This window comes from Quercus lobata, chromosome 9 (genome assembly GCF_001633185.2).
Source record: "Quercus lobata isolate SW786 chromosome 9, ValleyOak3.0 Primary Assembly, whole genome shotgun sequence".
Taxonomy (NCBI): Eukaryota; Viridiplantae; Streptophyta; class Magnoliopsida; order Fagales; family Fagaceae; genus Quercus; species Quercus lobata.
Window position 1 is genome coordinate 41,670,503 of NC_044912.1, and position 17,450 is coordinate 41,687,952.

A 17,450-nucleotide genomic window follows, 5' to 3' on the forward strand; every position below is an offset into this window, starting at 1 on the left:
ATCCTGCCACACTGTTGGAGTATGTCATGGATCTTGCCCTCTTCTAATTGGTTAGAGGAGTCATCAAAATCTCTCGGCAGAGTGGCCATTCACTGTTTTTATATTCATGAAACTCATAAATGACTGGATGTGTAAAACACTAAGGCTTTGTTTGGTTGGAGTGGAAAAGTGGGAGGATGGAAAATTGTGGGAGGATGGAAAAATGGGAGGATGTAAAATATTTAGTTTTCCCTCTTGTGTGTTTGGTTGGAGGAGTGGAAAATTGGGAGGATAGAAAACTTTTTTATTTGGTTGGAGAGAAAAAGAGGAGGATGGAAAATGTAATTTATATAAATTGACTATTATGCCCTTGTTACATAATAGGTAAGAAATAGATTTATTTATACTTATTAAATAATATAAAATTTATCACATCATATATATAAATTTATATTATTATTTTTATTGTTATAATGTAAAAATTACAATAGTGTACATATAAATTTAATTGGGCAAAAAATTTTGTAACCAGCAAAAAGGTGGTTAGCAAATTTACACTACATTCAACTCACAAAAACGTGGTCAGCAAAGATGAAGGCTAGCAAACTTTAGTAAAGTCAATACAAAATCAAAAAATGAAAACAAAATAGAGAATGAAAATCAAGTGGGTAGGTGTGAATGTACTGAGTGTAGGTGGGGAGGCTAAAATGGTAAAAATGCTGGGAGAGAACTTTTCTCTCCCAGCTTTTCCTCCCGAATTGGGAAGACAAACATTTGTGGGCCCGGAGAGAAGGTTTTCTCCCGGTTTTCCACTCCCTCCCATTTTCCTCCATTCCCAAACAGCAGAAAATCCACATTTTCTCTCCTATATTTTCCATCCCTCCTAAATTCCATCCAACCAAACACAGTGTAAAACTTTCAAATCATTACTATGAGTAACAAATTGAAATTCTAAACTAAATTGTAATTTGAATAATAGCCAATAAAAGTTATATATGTCCATTACCTTATTTGCTTACTATAAAGAACTATTCTTCCAACATGTGCACAAATTGTAGCATCCGAACCAATTGGCCCTTTTGTTAAGGAAAAGCTTACAAGAAGAGAAGAACAAAACTGACATTAATTGAAGCTGGAAAGATATGAAGAAGAAATTATTTTGTGAACCATAACCAAAAAAAAAAAAAAAAGATTGAATATTTTGTAAAAAAGATCTATTGCTAAGGGTCTGTTTGGATAGAACTGTAGGGAATTACATCGAAACCCCAACCTGTGAGAAACAAAACAAATAGAGAAAACACACGTCAAAGAAAAACAATCACATGCACAAGACAATATTTACGTGGTTCAGCAATTTGCCTACGTCCACGGAGTTGCAGGGATTTTATTTTTATCAGGGAAAATACAATAGTGTACAAGAACACTCTCAAGAAACCCAAATCACAATTACACCCTAGCACTCTCTCACAGAAACAATAAGAATAGAAGTTGGCTGTCTCTCTTTTCTCTATTTTTTCTCATGCGGCTGCTCACTAGGTTAATTGGAATTACTCTTTCATCAATTCCCTTTTATTTTTGTCTTGCCACATATCATAAAGCACACACACACACACACACATATATATATATATGTAACTTTATATAGTCGACTCTTGGGATTCCTAATACAACTTGTATTAGGTCAATTCTTATGATCGGATTGGGCTTGTTTGGGCCTTATGGGCTTGTGGCAAAATTCAAGCCACACTAACAAATCTCCACCTTGACTTGAATTGATCAAGCTACACTAGCAAACTCCTTCATTAGCTCCACCTTAGTCCTTAAGGGCTCACAAGCTGCAAATATCAACCATAATCCTCCATAACACAATCCCTCATCCCTGCAACTCATCCTTCTGTCCTCAAGCTAGAAGACCAATTGAAGCTGCGCACAGCTTCAACTTCTCAATAGTGACACCCTTAGTCAACATGTCTGCCGGGTTCTTAGATCCACAAATCTTCTCAAGTATTACCAACTTATCTTCAACAAGATAATGGATAAAGTGGTATTTTGTCTGTATGTGCTTCGACTTTGAATGAAAAGCCGAATTTTTGACAAGAAAAATTGCACTCTGACTGTCACTGTGTAGAATGCCCATCTCCTGCTTCTTACCCAATTCATCTAAGAAACCATGTAGCCAAATCATCTTCTTTCCAGCTTCAATTGTTGCAACATACTCAGCTTCTGTAGTAGACAAAGTGACAATCTTTTGCAGATTTGAAGCCCATGATATAGCTGTACCACCCAAAGTAAAAACAAATCCAGTAATACTCTTTCTACTATCAATATCATCAGCAAAATCAGCATCTACATAACCCTACAGTTTCAAACTTGCACCTGTGAAGCAAAGACATGTATCTAATGAACCCTTTAGATATCTCAGAATCCACTTGACTGCCTCCCAATGCTGCTTTCCAGGCCTACTCATGAATCTTCTCACGACTCCCACTACATGTGCAATGTCTGGCCTTGTACACACCATAGCATACATCAAGCTGTTAATAGCTGAGGCATAAGGCACTTTACTCATATGGTCCCTTTCTACTTCTGTCTTCGGTGACTGTTCTTTACTTAGTTTGAAATGACTACCCAAGGGTGTGCTCACTGGTTTAGCTTCATTCATGTTGAACTTGCTGAGAACTTTCTTCACATACTTTGACTGTGAAAGTTTCAATGTACCATTAGCCTTGTCTCTAATGATTCTCATACCAAGGATTTGCTTTGCAACTCCCAAATCCTTCATTGCAAACTATTTGGACAATTGCTTTTTTAGATTATTAATCTCCTCAAAGCTAGACCCTGCAATAAGCATATCATCCACATACAACAGTAATATGATGTAAGAATTGTCAAAAGATTTAGCATAATTCATGTTGAACTTGTTGAGAACTTTCTTCACATACCTTGACTGTGAAAGTTTCAATGTACCATTAGCCTTGTCTCTAATGATTCTCATACCAAGGATTTGCTTTGCAACTCCCAAATCCTTCATTGCAAACTATTTGGACAATTGCTTTTTTAGATTATTAATCTCCTCAATGCTAGACCCTGCAATAAGCATATCATCCACATACAACAGTAATATGATGTAAGAATTGTCAAAAGATTTAGCATAGTAACAGTGATCAGCTTCACATCTCTTGAATCCAATTCTATGCATAAAACTGTCAAATTTCTTGTAGCACTGTCTAGGAGCTTGTTTTAGGCCATACAAGCTCTTTTTCAATTTGCAGACTAGATTCTTTTGTCCTTAAGTAATGAACCCTTCTGGCTGAATCATGTAAAGGTTTTCCTCCAAGTCACCATGAAAGAATGCCGTCTTCACATCTAACTGCTCAAGATGTAAGTTTTCTGCAGCCACCATTCCCAGTACCAGTCTGATTGTTGACATCTTCACAACTGGAGAAAATATCTCTGTGTAGTCAATGCCCTCCTTCTGCTGGAACCCTTTAACAACTAATCTGGCCTTGTAACGTTTGCTACCATCATGCTCATTCTTTATTCTGTATACCCACTTGTTGTGCAAAGTCTTCTTTCCTACTGGCAATTCAGTCAGTTCTCATGTCTGATTCCCCAACAAGGAATCCATTTCATCCTTCATGGCTAACTTCCACTTGCTTGAATTCTCATCTTGCAAGGCTTCATCATAACATTCTGACTCACCACCATCAGTCAACAGGAGGTAATTTAGAGTGGGTGAATAATGCTGTGGAGGTCTAATGTTCCTGGAAGATCTGCGGACTTCAGCTACAGGTGTACTCGGATCTACCTGTGAATTTACATTCTCCTTATCTTCTTCACCCCTTTTCTGGATAGTACCTTCAGTCAATTCATCTAAGTTGACAAACTCAGATTTCTTTTGATCTATCTCTGTCACATCTGACACTACAGTTGACCTGTCCTTGTACATAACCTGTTCATTAAATATCACATTTTTACTTCTGATGATTTTCCTGTTTTGTTCATCCCAAAACCTATAGCCAAATTTCTCATCACCATAGCCAATGAAAAAACATATTTTAGACTTTGCATCAAGTTTACTACGAGCATCAGGATCAATATGAATATAAGAAACACAATCAAAAACTTTTAAGTGTGAAAACTTTACCTCTTTACCGCTCCAAACCTTCTCAGGAAGTCTGAACTCTATGGGAACTGAAGGTCCTCGGTTTATCAGGTAAGCTGCAGTGCTAACAACATCAGCCCAAAAAGTTTTTGGTAGTCCAGCATGCAACCTCATACTCCTAGCACGCTCATTGAGAGTTCTGTTCATGCGCTCAGCCACACCATTCTGCTGTGGTGTCCCAGGAATGGTCTTTTCCATCCTAATTCCCTGTGCAGCACAATACTCATTGAACCCTCCATCTATGTACTCTCCTCCATTATCTTACCTCAAACATTTTACTTTCAAACCTATTTCTATCTCAACCATGGCCTTCCACTTCTTAAAAGTTTCAAACACATCAGATTTATTTTTCAGAAAATAAACCCATACCTTTTTGCTTGAGTCATCAATGAAAGTGATGTAGTACCTTGAACCTCCAAGGGATGCAACCGGAGAAGGCCCCCACAAATCAATGTGTACTAACTCCAATTTTTCAGCTTTCGGTGTCCTGCCAGTTTTCAAGAAGCTCACATTTTTCTGCTTTTTTAAGATGCAACTTTCACACATGTCAAAATCAATGGACTTCAATTTTGGTAGTTTTCCTTTTGACAGTAGCATCTTCATCCCTTTCTCACTCATGTGACCAAGTTTGCGGTGCCATAGGCTTGTATCAGTACTTGCATCAGCAACTGCAATTGTGTCTCTTGAACTTGAGGTCATGTATAGAGTACCAGTTTTCTTTCTACGAGCCAATACCCTAACTCCATTTGTAACCTTCCAAGTACCACCAACAAATAGTATTGCATGCCCTTCATCATCAAGTTGTTCAACAGAAATCAGATTCCTCCTTAGGTCAGGAATATGTCGAACCTTCTCTAGTAACTAAATAGATCCATTGGGCAACAATATCCGGACGTCTCCCATACCTACAACATCCAAGGCTGAACCATCAGCCAAATACACCTTACCAAAATCACCTGCAACATAATTCTGTATGATTTCTCGGTGTGGAGTGGTATGAAACGAAATTCCTAAATCCAAAACCCAATCATCAAGTGGACTGTCTACTGCAAGAAGTAATGCATCCTGTACCTCTTCTGTTACAGTATTTGCAGAATCATCTTCATTCTTCTTCTTAGGACTTTTGCATTAATTCCTAAAGTGACCTATTTTCCCACAATTCTAGCATTGTATTTGTTGGCCTGATCTAGATTTATTTCTGTTCCGATTAGAATTTCTGGATTTTGATATGCCCCGATTTGAATTTCTGTTATTACCTCTGCCTCTTGTCTCAAGGTTTAGGGCAGAACCAGATCCTGAGGTTTCACCTACATCTCTTCTGCGAATCTCCTCAGCCAGAATTAAATCTCGTATATCATTGTACTTGAGCTTTTCCTTTTTTGTAGAATTACTTACTGCCATCCTCATTGCCTCCCAACTGTTTGACAAAGAAGCCAAGACGATCAGAGCACGAATCTCATCATCAAAATCAATTTCTACAGACGACAATTGATTTGTGATAGTATTAAATTCATTCAGATGTTGTGCTACTGATGCATTCTTTGCCATCTTCAGATTGAATAGTTTCTTCATCAAGTGCACCTTATTGTTTGTTGACGGCTTTTCATACATACCAGACAAAGCCTTCATCAGAACTGCTATGGTCTTCTCCTTTACAACATTGTGTGCAACAGACCTAGACAGAGTTAACTTGATAACTACTAATACCTGTCTGTCAAGAAGAGCCCATTCTTCAGCCTTTATAGCCTCAGGTTTTGTCCCTAAAAGAGGCAGATGCAATTTCCTCCCATAGAGATAATCTTCAATCTGCATCCTCCAATATGCGAAGTCCGTGCCATCAAACTTTTCTATTCCAGACGCCTTTCCTGCTTCCTCTACCATTGCTCCCACTCAAACCTAACCCTAGGCTCTGATACCAGTTTTAGGGAATTACACCGAAATCCCAACCTGTGAGAAACAAAACAAATAGAAAAAACACACGCCAAAGAAAAACAATCACATGCACAAGACAATATTTACGTGGTTCGGCAATTTGCCTACGTTCACGGAGTTGCAGGGATTTCATTATTATCAGGGAAAATACAATAGTGTACAAGAACACTCTCAAGAAACCCAAATCCCAATTACACCCTAGCACTCTCTCACAGAAACAATAAGAATAGAAGCTGGCTGCCTCTATTTTCTCTATTTTCTCTCATGCGGCTGCTCACTAGGTTAATTGAAATTACTCTTTCATCAATTCCCTTTTATTTGTGTCTTGCCACATATCATAAAGCACATATATATATATATATATGTAACTTTATATAGTCGGCTCCTGGGATTCCTAATACAACTTGTATTAGGTCAATTCTTATGACCGGATTGGGCTTGGTTGGGCCTTATGGGCTTGTGGCAAAATTCAAGCCACACTAACAAGAACTTATTTTGCTGAAACTGAAAACTGAAAACTGTAGCAAAATAATTTTTAAATGTGTGAATAGTGTCGTGGGACCTATTTTTAATGAAAAAATTGCTGAAAAGTGTAATTTGTGGAACCTGTGAATAGTGCACAGATGCACTGTTCACTGCTGACTTAGTCAAAAGGTGCGGTTGAAGCAAAAAATAAAAAAGGAAAACGCGTGAAAACATAAAACGCAGCCATAGACGCAGATCCAAACCGCACCTAAGTACATAAGAGATAGCAGAAACTATGATGTAAAAGCTGGAAAACTAAGACTCACCTTAAATTTTGTTGGTTGACAGAGGTGGTGCTACCATGTAGAGTAAACTTGTAAACATTGCAGACATAGACGCAATATTATTCCAATTGGCCAGCAACCAGAAATTTCACACAGGTTAAAAAGAAGAAAAAGGAGAAGAAACCCAGAAAAAGTAATGACTTACCAAAAATTGTGTAAACTTGGTATCAGATAAAAAATGAAAAGAGGCTCTTCTTTCTTGGGGACATTAAACAGGTCATTTACAGACAAGTCAAAAATTTCACAGCGTTTTGCTCAAACCCTCTGTCAGCTGGTTGAAGTTTGAAGGGAATGAAGCAGATTGAATGCCTGTTGATCAAATGTGACCTTTTATTGGAACATTGAAAAATAACTAGCATCCAATATTCAACAAGGCACTACACCCCATCCAGTGCTTATCCAATGCTGGTATATGTTCCGGCTTCTTGCAACTGTTAATAGACAGATGATGTATAAATGAAATGTTCCCCAACTATAGAAGAAAAAAAAAAATCCATTCTTTCTAATTCTGTGGTTTTAACTTTTAAATATTATGGCGCTGTGTGCTGAAGTTGAGGCAGAGACTTGAGGTAAGCATAAAATCCCTAAGCATTTAGCCTTGTCCAACAGAAATTGATCTTTAGTCCTAACATACTAGGTATTATGCTACAATAGTGATGCTTTGGATTCACCGTCTAATGAAAACAACAATACAACTGCACATAAACAAAAAGTAGATATAAAAATTTCATTAAAGTTTACCAATTATATATCATTAAGCTCCTCTATAGTCTTAAAGTGTGAAAGAGAAAATCCCCAAGGTGCATAATTTCATTCCAATACATAGAAAATGCATAAGAAAAAAAAAAGAGTAGCATAGAAAAGGATAGATTAATGAAACCTTCAAGAATCCAACTTCAATGACAATCATAATATGCGCTGGGTCCTCAACCTCTGACTTCCATCAATTTGCCACAAAAATTGAGCCTAACAAAAAGAATGATTTTAAGGCAGAACATTAGAAGATAAAGGATTATTTTTACAATATCAAGAAATCTAGTAAGCACACAAGATAGAGAAGAAGAGAAGAACATGAGATTGAATGATTTTAAGGCAGAACATTAGAAGATAAAGGATTATTTTTACAATATCAAGAAATCTAGTAAGCACACAAGATAGAGAAGAAGAGAAGAACATGAGATTGGAGGAAACTCATAAATTTTAATGAACTTAAACAAGATAGGAATCAAATTAACACCCTGGCATAACACGATTCTTGGAATGCCTATGTCCTCAATTTAACCTCTCTGGCAGCAAACAGTACGAAATATTCAGCTTTTTGTGTGTGTGTGTATAAAGTGAGCATCAAATGGTAGTAAATTCTAACAAATTTTCAACCACTTTGGTAGACCTTCCTCTTAGCTAATACCAAAGAGCATCTCTATCAGAATGGTTTGCATTCCTTAATTTGCTCCAGAAATTAGCAATCTTGTATCACAAAATTCAGCTCTTAAGGAAAGGAAAAGTTACCCACCACTCCAACAAAGCTTTAAGATCATCAAAATATGATGCCTTCAACTATGAATGTGCTTAGGTGTCCAAGTTTGACTGATTTGAAAACTATATCTCAGGTCACTGCAAGAAGAATAGCCCCCTATAAATCAAAAGCTACAAGTGGCTCATATATCAAATGAAATGCAAAGTACCACCCCTGAATTTAAAATTTTTGGAGTACAAGGCTGCAATGATATCAAAAAAACAAAAAAACAAAAAATTCATATCAAAACAAACAAGTGGCTCTTATATGGAAGGAAATGCAGAGAACTACACAAGATTTAGCTAGAAAGATGTTGTCTTTGTTATCCCTGTTTGTGTTTATTATATAAATGTCTATTATTCAATATGACATCATTTTCACTAAAAAGATCACCCATTTTTTTTAGCATTCTTTCTCTCACAATTTTTTTTTAACTGTGGCAGATGATATAAATTTTGATTTTAAAGATTAGATATTACACGTGTTGTTGATTTAGAATGCAATAGAAACAAAGACACAGGAGCAGGTTACCAATCATTAACGGTCAAAGCAAATGAATCAAATCTCCCCACGTAGGATTTGAACCTACAACCAATCAGTAAACGACAACCACTGAACCATTGAGCTACTGAAGAACAACAATAGATTAGAAGCATGATGATGGTACAAAGTAATGCTCCCATTGGACCTGATAATTGCATAATACTAAGCTAAGATTGTGAATGTAAACTACAACTCTACGGCTACACTATTAAATACTAGAATGTTGGCTGAAGTGCTTCAACAATAGATTGCTAACATCAATATTGTGCTAGTGAAAAATTTCTTTTCCACGATATATAAGCAAACATAGTTTTATTGAATTTCCCTTGCATTCTGCTATATTGGAAAAGAAAAAATATAATGCCTTGGGAAAAAGAGAAATCAAAAGTACCTGAACTTTTTTTTTCACATTAACGCATTTCAGTTCTTTCCCCAGTTCCATAACAACCATGGAATAAGCTACAAACAAGCACATCATTTAATATTTGGTTCCTTTAAAAAAGGTTTACTAGAAAAGAAGAGGAAAAGATCAGGTTTAGATGGAATTACCACATTATTTCTTTAAAATTGGAATATGGTCAATGTTGGGCCATTTTTCTGTGATTGGGGATGCTGAAGTGAAAATTCAGCAGCTTCTCTAATTTGGTGATGCATCGCAAGGAGCTCTTGAATATCAGATGATTCAATTTTTTTCCATTCTTTTGATAGTGAATAAGGAATATATATATATTAGGAAAAGTGAATAGAGGAATAAAGAAATTAGGGTTGAGTATGAATATATATAATTTGTTCATTCAAACAAATGTATAAGAGAAGAGGATTTGAGGTATCAAAAAACTTACTGCTCATCTGTCTTGGACCAATCTGCATAGCTACCAGAACATGACGTTTGGAATGTGGGAAATCTTGAACCACTCTGCCCCGCTTGCACATCTTTCCTGTAACTTGTAGCAATTTCGAATTTCTATTGTTTGTAATCTGGTGAGCCATTGCATGGTTTGCGCCGTGGGAAGATACATTAGGTTGTTGCAATCATGTAGATAGAGTTCTTGAAGAGAAGAAAGGTAGCCCAACCACTCAGGCACAGCTTCTATTCCATGAAATTCATATATTCCCAGAGATGTAAGGGAAGTCAAATATTGAATTTCATTTGGGAGAGAGTTGAGTTTAGCCCACCCTTTCAACTGTAGAAATTTGAGCGTCATATGAAAGTGTTGGATGCAATTGAGACTGGGGAAAGCATCCAGCGCCTCACAATACCCACCTATCACCATAGTATTCAAGCATTGTAAGGATGCCTCAGGCAGACGCGTCAACTTGCTGCAATGGAAGATTTTTAACACTCTAAGAGAGTACAACTCTCCTAGATCTGAAATTGATTTGAGTTTAGGACAACCGGAGATCTCTAAAATTTCAAGAGAATGGAATCCTTGTAAATCTGGAAGTGATTTCAGATTAGGACAATCACGTATCTCCAATACTGAAAGAGAGGTACATAATTGTAGCTCACTGGGTAGAATTTTAACATCACACCCTGATATCCTTAAGCATCGAAGATGAGGCGCGATAGCTTGTATACCTGGAAAACAACCATATATTTCCAACTCAGTTCCCCACTTCAGGAAAATGAAGGCGTCCAGTATATAACTCAGTTTTATCTCGAGTGATTGGATATAGAAAAGCTGCTGTGGCACAAAAGCAAGTTCTGGCACTTCATAAATACGGGCGGACGTGAGTGTTGTAAGATTGCTGCTAATACTTTCCAATGCCGTGTAGCTGATTTCAGAAACCTTTAATCTCTGTAGATGCGGAAAATTATATGGGGCACTCGTTAGTTGAGGACACTTCTCAATGATCAGCAACTCAAGGCAAGGAAACACCACACTTGCTGGTGTCACCTCCAGCGCATCCTTCCACTTCCTTAGATTGTGCAAATTCCTAAAAATGAGTCTTCCTAATGCCGGGAACAATACATTACTGTGCACGCCGTAGAACTCAACTCCAATACGTGTCACATTATCCATTCCCTCTATTTTAAGAACCTCGAGGCATGGTAGATGGCCGAGGGTGGGAACTTGTTTACATTTGTTGCAGTGATTTAAATTTATCTTGATCAAATTGTAAAAAGGCGACAAAGCATCCATGGCATTACGACTTGTCAACATCCATGATGGGAATTTCTTTCCACCAAAGCCATCAATTGTTAAGGATTTCAGATCTTGATGAGGATAGAGGGCTTCCAACACTTCTTCTTCAATATGGTGGTTGACTTTTCTATCTGAACCATCACTCCAATAAAATCCTAATTGGTTTATTTTGTCCAATTTTGCCAAATTTGCACTTCTAGCTTCTTCTTGATCTCTCACATTCTCCAGATTCTCGATGTCTAATTTTCCACTTAGTTGATTCAAGGACCCCAATTGATTGATCTGATGTCCTTCATCTTGACCCACAATGAAAAATGACAACGTTTGTAGAAAATTCAACTCCCCCATATCTTTTGGTGATTGATGGATGTAAGAAGAATCATCAACGTAAATGTGCCTCAAGTTAACCAATTTGTTTAGATCTTTTGGAAGTTCTTCGAGACTATAGCACCCTTGAAGTCTTAAAGTTTGCAAATTGTAGAGCTTGGTAATGGACTCTGGTAATGCTTTGATCTCAGCCCATGAGATGTGAAGAAGCCTCAAGTGTATTAAGCAACCAATTGATTCTGATATCTCTGTTATGCTATTCCCAGATAATTTCAGAACACGCAAGCACTTAAAATTAGATAATAAGTTTCCAAACGTAGCATTCTCTGAAATAAGTGTGCCCAATCTCCGAACACTATCTTTTGAAAGTGGAATTCTTGGTTTTGTTTCCCAATCATATTGGACTAATAAACGGCGTCGTACATGATGGATATCACCCCTCGAATCATCCTTCAAAATCAAGGTTTCAAATTTTGAAATTGAGAGGGCAAGATCATGTACCAAATCATGCATTTTGCAACTTGTAATATTATCATACATATCCTTTTTCACATCTTGGAATAATGAATTCTCTAAAAAGATATTAAAATACTTGTTACCAATATCCTCCATTACCAAACTGCTTCCTTGAGCTGGTTGAAGGAACCCTTCAGCCATCCAAAGCTCAATTAATTCTTCCTTTTTAATCTCATAATCTTTAGGAAAAATTGAACAATATGCAAAACATTGTTTAAGAGAAAGTGATGGAAGATGATCAAAGCTTAATTCTAATATTGGGAGCATTTCATTACTATCATGTAGATAACTCCAAACTTCACTATTTTGAATTGTCAACCACTTACTTTTCTGCTTTTTACATGACATTGTCCCTCCTAAAATGCTTGCTACCAATGGAACCCCTCCACATTTTTCAGCAATGTCCCTTCCGATAGTCTCCAAATCAGGAGTTAATGGAATGCTTTCATTCTTTGATACAATTTTCTTGATTATGGACCAACATTCATCTTTTGATATCTTTTTCAAGTATTGTCGAGGAACTGTTTCCATGATTTCTGCCACCTTGTCACTACGAGTTGTTACAATAATATTATTTCCAGTATTTGAACTAATTGTTGACAAGCAACTCTTTAAATTACACCAATTTTGACTCTTTTCATTCCATACATCATCAAGTATGAGAAGATATCTTTTAGCTTGCAACCGTGTTTGAAGACGTTTAATTATTGCACCCTTATTATTTGATGTCCATGATTCTTCAATAATGGATTCAAGAATCTCTCTCAAAATCCTTTTATCATCAAAATCATCTGAGACGCATACCCATATCCTTTCATCAAAATGTCTTATTACTAGCTCATGATTGTACACTAGTTTTGCTAAAGTTGTTTTTCCCAAACCTGCCATTCCTACTATAGGAATGACTGAGAGTTGTTGATTGGTTGCACTAAGCAACAAGTTTACAATTTCTGCAACGTGATCTCTCCTTCCTACAATTTCGGAATAATCAAGACTGGGGTCTGTCTCTCGGTTTGGAATAATCTTAGGATTTGAAATTACAGAGCTCACTTTAGGAAGTCTAAATTGATTTGCATCATCATTAATCCCTTTTAGCAATTCACCAATAGCCTTAACTTTGTTGGCCATCTTGATACGAAATGCAATAGGGTTTGAAAATGAAAAGAAGAAGTGTACCTTTCTCTTCATTTGGTTCCGGATCTCTACCTTTCGCCGGAGAATCTCATAAGCAAGCTCGTCCAGCAAGTCATCAGCATCATAAGCAACATCTTCAAGCCTCTGCAGCCAAAGCCTTGAGGACTCTTCTCTCACTTTCCTTCTCTCTGCATCAGCCAGCACAGCCTGAATCATCTCTACAGACCCACGAAGCTGTGTCAGCTCCTCCTTGAAACCCCAAGCAAGGCTGATCTGCTCACTAACAAGTGGAATCAGCTTGCTTAGAATTCCCTTAGCAACATCAGCAACGAAAGCCTCAGCCATGTTAGAATATTATATATATGTATTGCTGCTCATACACGAACATTATGCACATCGCGCTCATTCTCATCATGGTTTTGTAGAAGTTGCGGAGAAATTCAGGTTTCTTCCATCTTTGATCATTCTCATCATGGAATGGGGACATAAACCATTTGGTGATGGAACTAGCACATCTTCATTAAATATTTGTCTAAAGGGCCAATGCTGCAGGTATACGTTTTGAAAAACTCATACGCTCATCAGTCAAAACATTATTACTATATATACACAGCAATATATCTGTGACTGTGACCATGTGCGCGAGTCTTGCGCAACAACACCTGAATAAATCACATGTTACCTTTATAATTTATGTAATGGTCCTGGAGAGGTGGCGTGGCGACCATTCTCAAGAACAAAGGAAGACTGAGCGCATCTAAAATTGAACCCTACATTTTTTAACATTTTGATTTGACAGTCTTTGTAGTTTGTAATGTTTTATTTGTACTCTATTTTTCTTCTTTGGATTTACTATATATATTAATTATGTTAGTGCAATTTAATTTATTAGTATTTTTATAGGAACCCTATATTTATTAGTTCTCGTAAGCTGTCCATGCCATAAACTGATAATTTAAATGGTAGTGACTTGTGTTGTTGACAACATGAACCCTATAGTACCAAGGTGGCACTACAATGTCGTTTGTTATACCACCTAATTACTTTTTATTGGATTAATTTTTTTTTTAAAAAATTCAAGCATTGAATTATATGTTCATTTTGAACATGTTCTTAACACATACTCCAAGTTTCATGTCAATCAGTTTCCAAAAAAAAAAAAAAGTTTCATGTCAATCAAATGTCATTTACCATTTAATCTAGAAGCCCATATTTAATGCACAATTTTAAATGCAAAAGCTTAAGATTTAAACACTAGTTATTGATCTTAGATAATCTTGAAATTTTGCAAACATGTAGAGTATAAAAATAGAATTTAATCCAATGATTGATTTGTTAAAATTGTCATCCAATAAAGAAATATTGAGTGGTGTAACTTAATTTAGAGTTACACTAGTTGTAAATTTGTAATTTGAACCAAACCCAACTAAATTATGCAAAACAAAATTAATTGAAACCTAAAGTCATCAATTGAAACATTAATGTGTACACCACTCATCCAACTTTAGTAAATAATCCCTAAAAATTCAATAGCTCAATGTTAACAATATGTTGGCTATTTAATTTTAGAAAAAAAAAAAAAAAGGAGTTAATCAAATCCAAACAGTGAAAATAAAAAATAACATAATTACACGACAAAAAAAAAAAAAAAAAATCACAAATACCTGTAGACTTTAAACTTTCAATATAAACGCTCAATTCAACATTGACAAATAAATCTGACCTTTTACAACAAACATTTAAGAGGTTATAGATTTTTTTCTTTTATATATGGATCATAGCTGCATTGAAAAATCAACCATTCAAAAGAATATAACTTTTACTACAAATACTCAAGGGCTAAGTTGGAAGAACCCTAGCCGATAAAGTATAACAAAATTTCAAAGTATAGAAATAATAAGAAATTAGAGATGCTAATTCAAATAGGAAAAGCAACGGCAAAAACTTTGAATTGCAAAAGACATATTTGAAGATGGAAAATAATAATGTTATGCTGATCCTTGGGTATATATAGAGAGGAAACGAAACATACAAGAAGTGCAAGAACTAAAGATGCCAGAGTAAAAATTGAAAGGAGGAAGAGGTTTTCTATTGTTGCTTTGTTTTTACCAAATCGATACATTGTTTTTGCATTGGGGTGTGCCGATTGTTTAGGGATGTGGCGTTTCAAAAGGAGTAGAGTTCGTCTTCCAGGTGATGAGGAAGCGGATGATCTTGAACAAGAACATCCTGCGGATACCGAGACTGAAGCGGAAAGCGGAAGGACAACCACCTTCTTCAAGAAGAGGTGGTGGTCATGGAAGGAACCAAGCTTCATTGTCTTCATTAGTGCCTCCAGATGCTTTTCAGATCATTCTTGAGAGGATTGATGGCTTAGGGATGTCCAAACTGAGCACTCCAACAAACTTACAACCATGCAGGACCAAATCAACTTGCTCACAGCTAAGTTTGATAGCTTCACGAACCAGCATTAGCCCTTTGGCCATTCCAGTAAAAAAAGGGGAGTAGTATGGAGTAGCTCTTGAGGGGGGGCCTATCTTAAGAGGGAGAACAGTTTAAAGTTTAAAGTTTTTATAGCTATCTTATAGTGTTTCTTTATAGCTTTTATGGATTTTCATAGCACTTATTCTAGTACTTTGGTTTTTAAGTACTATATGACTTTTATACTTTGGTTTTAAAATACTTGGATATTATGTGTTATGGATGCTTGCATTTTTAGCTATTTAAACTATTCCATATGTACCTTTGCTTTGTAGCTTTTTAGTACTTTTAGATTATGTTTGCATTATCTTTAGTACTCTTGTGCCTTTGTTGGATCTTGAATCCTTGATGCATTAACTTTAGTGTTCTTATATCGGTTGAGTGTTGGACATGCAAATAATACTTTGCATTGAGCTTATTAGCTTGTATGTTTGGATGTTCATTCATTGTGTGAATGATCATTATGGTCACTATTTATAGTGATTGTTCTTGTTTGGTCAAGCCATGGTTTATTGTTATATTCATTATTGCTTGATCACATTGTGCTTGCTTCATATGAATTTCAAGATTTCTGCTTACAATGAACTTCTTGTGTTATTGTTTTCAGGAAAACTTGTTCATATGGTTCAAGAGCTTAACAGAATCTAGAGTTTGGTGTGAGTGAGTTTTGGCAACTGTTCCTAACTCATATTTTAAGTCTAGAGTCTGTTTTAGGGTCTTCTCACGGAATAGCCAAAGGGGGAGATTGTAAGGTTGAATTTATTTAACCTTGTGTTGGCTTTATTCTCTGCCAAATTTGCTAGATACCTTGTATTTAGGTGTGAATCATGTAAGAGTTGTGTGTGAGAGAATGTGAAAAATTCAAGTGTGTGTGAATTTAAGAGGATTCTCGCTATTGGATCTCGCAAGTGGCTCGCGACTGTTGACTCGCCAAAATACTACACATGTGAAGCATGCAGGAAGCTGAAGGGTTATCATAGCTGGAGCACTACAGGACAAAAAGGACAGTCTGGCTAGTCAGTTATTTCGTGACTTATCCCAGTCGTGAGTGAGTCACCAGAACACCCTATTTTGCAGAAAAATGTTCTTTCACATTCCTCATGTACCCTACTATATATACCCTTATACCCATGAAATGTAGAGAGCTTTTAGAGATAATTTTGAGAGAGAAACCCTAAAGAATAATAAGATTGACTCATCCACAATCTTATATATTTGATTCTCAAATTCCTCTACTCTCACCCTCTCAATTGACATACCCTTGAGAGGTTCATTGTCCAAATCCTTATCTTACCATACCCATATATGTGAGGAGGTTATTTGGTGCTTAGGAAGCAGTTTAGAGATGACCAATTCGTTTGGTTGATGCAATGGGCTTATTGCGGGATCCGGAAAGCTAAAGAAAACACGGTTAGGCTTAACCTTGTTGGAGCAAGAAGCCTGGAGGGCTTAGGTGCATCGGGTAGATCAGGCTTAGAAGGTCTATTGCTATTCGTGTATCCCAACTTTATTCTTTAGTGGATCATTTTACCGCTTGGAGAGCGGTGGAAAGGTTTTTAGCTGAGTTCTTCAGTTTCCTCTTCGAATAACACGTGCTAGTGTTATCTTTGTGTTTGCATCTATCTAACCCTTACTCTTTACCTTTAATTGCTGCTGTGTTGTGATTAGTTATGGTTTAGAGTAGTTTGTTTATTTGGGTATTGCTTGTACTTATCATTCCACACATATATTGTTTGAGTATAAGCTTGTGTTGGTTATTTTGAAATTAGGGGCCTAAACATTCACTAGTGTTTTATACACCAAGTGAACTTTTAGAATTGATCATTGAAGCTTCACTCTAGACTAAGGACTATTCCACATTTGATACACACACACAACACACATGCCTAATATTCAATGAA

At 36.4% G+C, this 17,450-nt stretch overlaps 1 protein-coding gene and 1 long non-coding RNA gene across 2 annotated transcripts; both read right to left on the minus strand.

Annotated features, from left to right (window-relative positions):
* Positions 1-9,334: 9,334 nt before the first annotated feature.
* Positions 9,335-9,866, minus strand: LOC115959364. The gene is made up of 3 exons (XR_004084855.1): positions 9,787-9,866; positions 9,494-9,642; positions 9,335-9,403 (listed from the first exon to the last, which is right to left on the minus strand). It is a non-coding gene; the product is annotated as an uncharacterized LOC115959364 (long non-coding RNA).
* Positions 9,867-10,111: 245 nt separating this feature from the next.
* LOC115961761 (putative disease resistance protein RGA3) lies at positions 10,112-13,413 on the minus strand. The gene is made up of 2 exons (XM_031080685.1): positions 10,209-13,413; positions 10,112-10,128 (listed from the first exon to the last, which is right to left on the minus strand). Exons 1-2 carry the CDS (start codon positions 13,411-13,413, stop codon positions 10,112-10,114), a joined length of 3,222 nt encoding a protein of 1,073 aa, XP_030936545.1.
* Between the last annotated feature and the right edge of the window lie 4,037 nt (positions 13,414-17,450).

Excerpts from the sequence above, each read along its gene's own strand:
- LOC115961761 (XM_031080685.1), bottom strand. The coding sequence starts at position 13,413 with ATGGCTGAGGCTTTCGTTGCTGATGTTGCTAAGGGAATTCTAAGCAAG.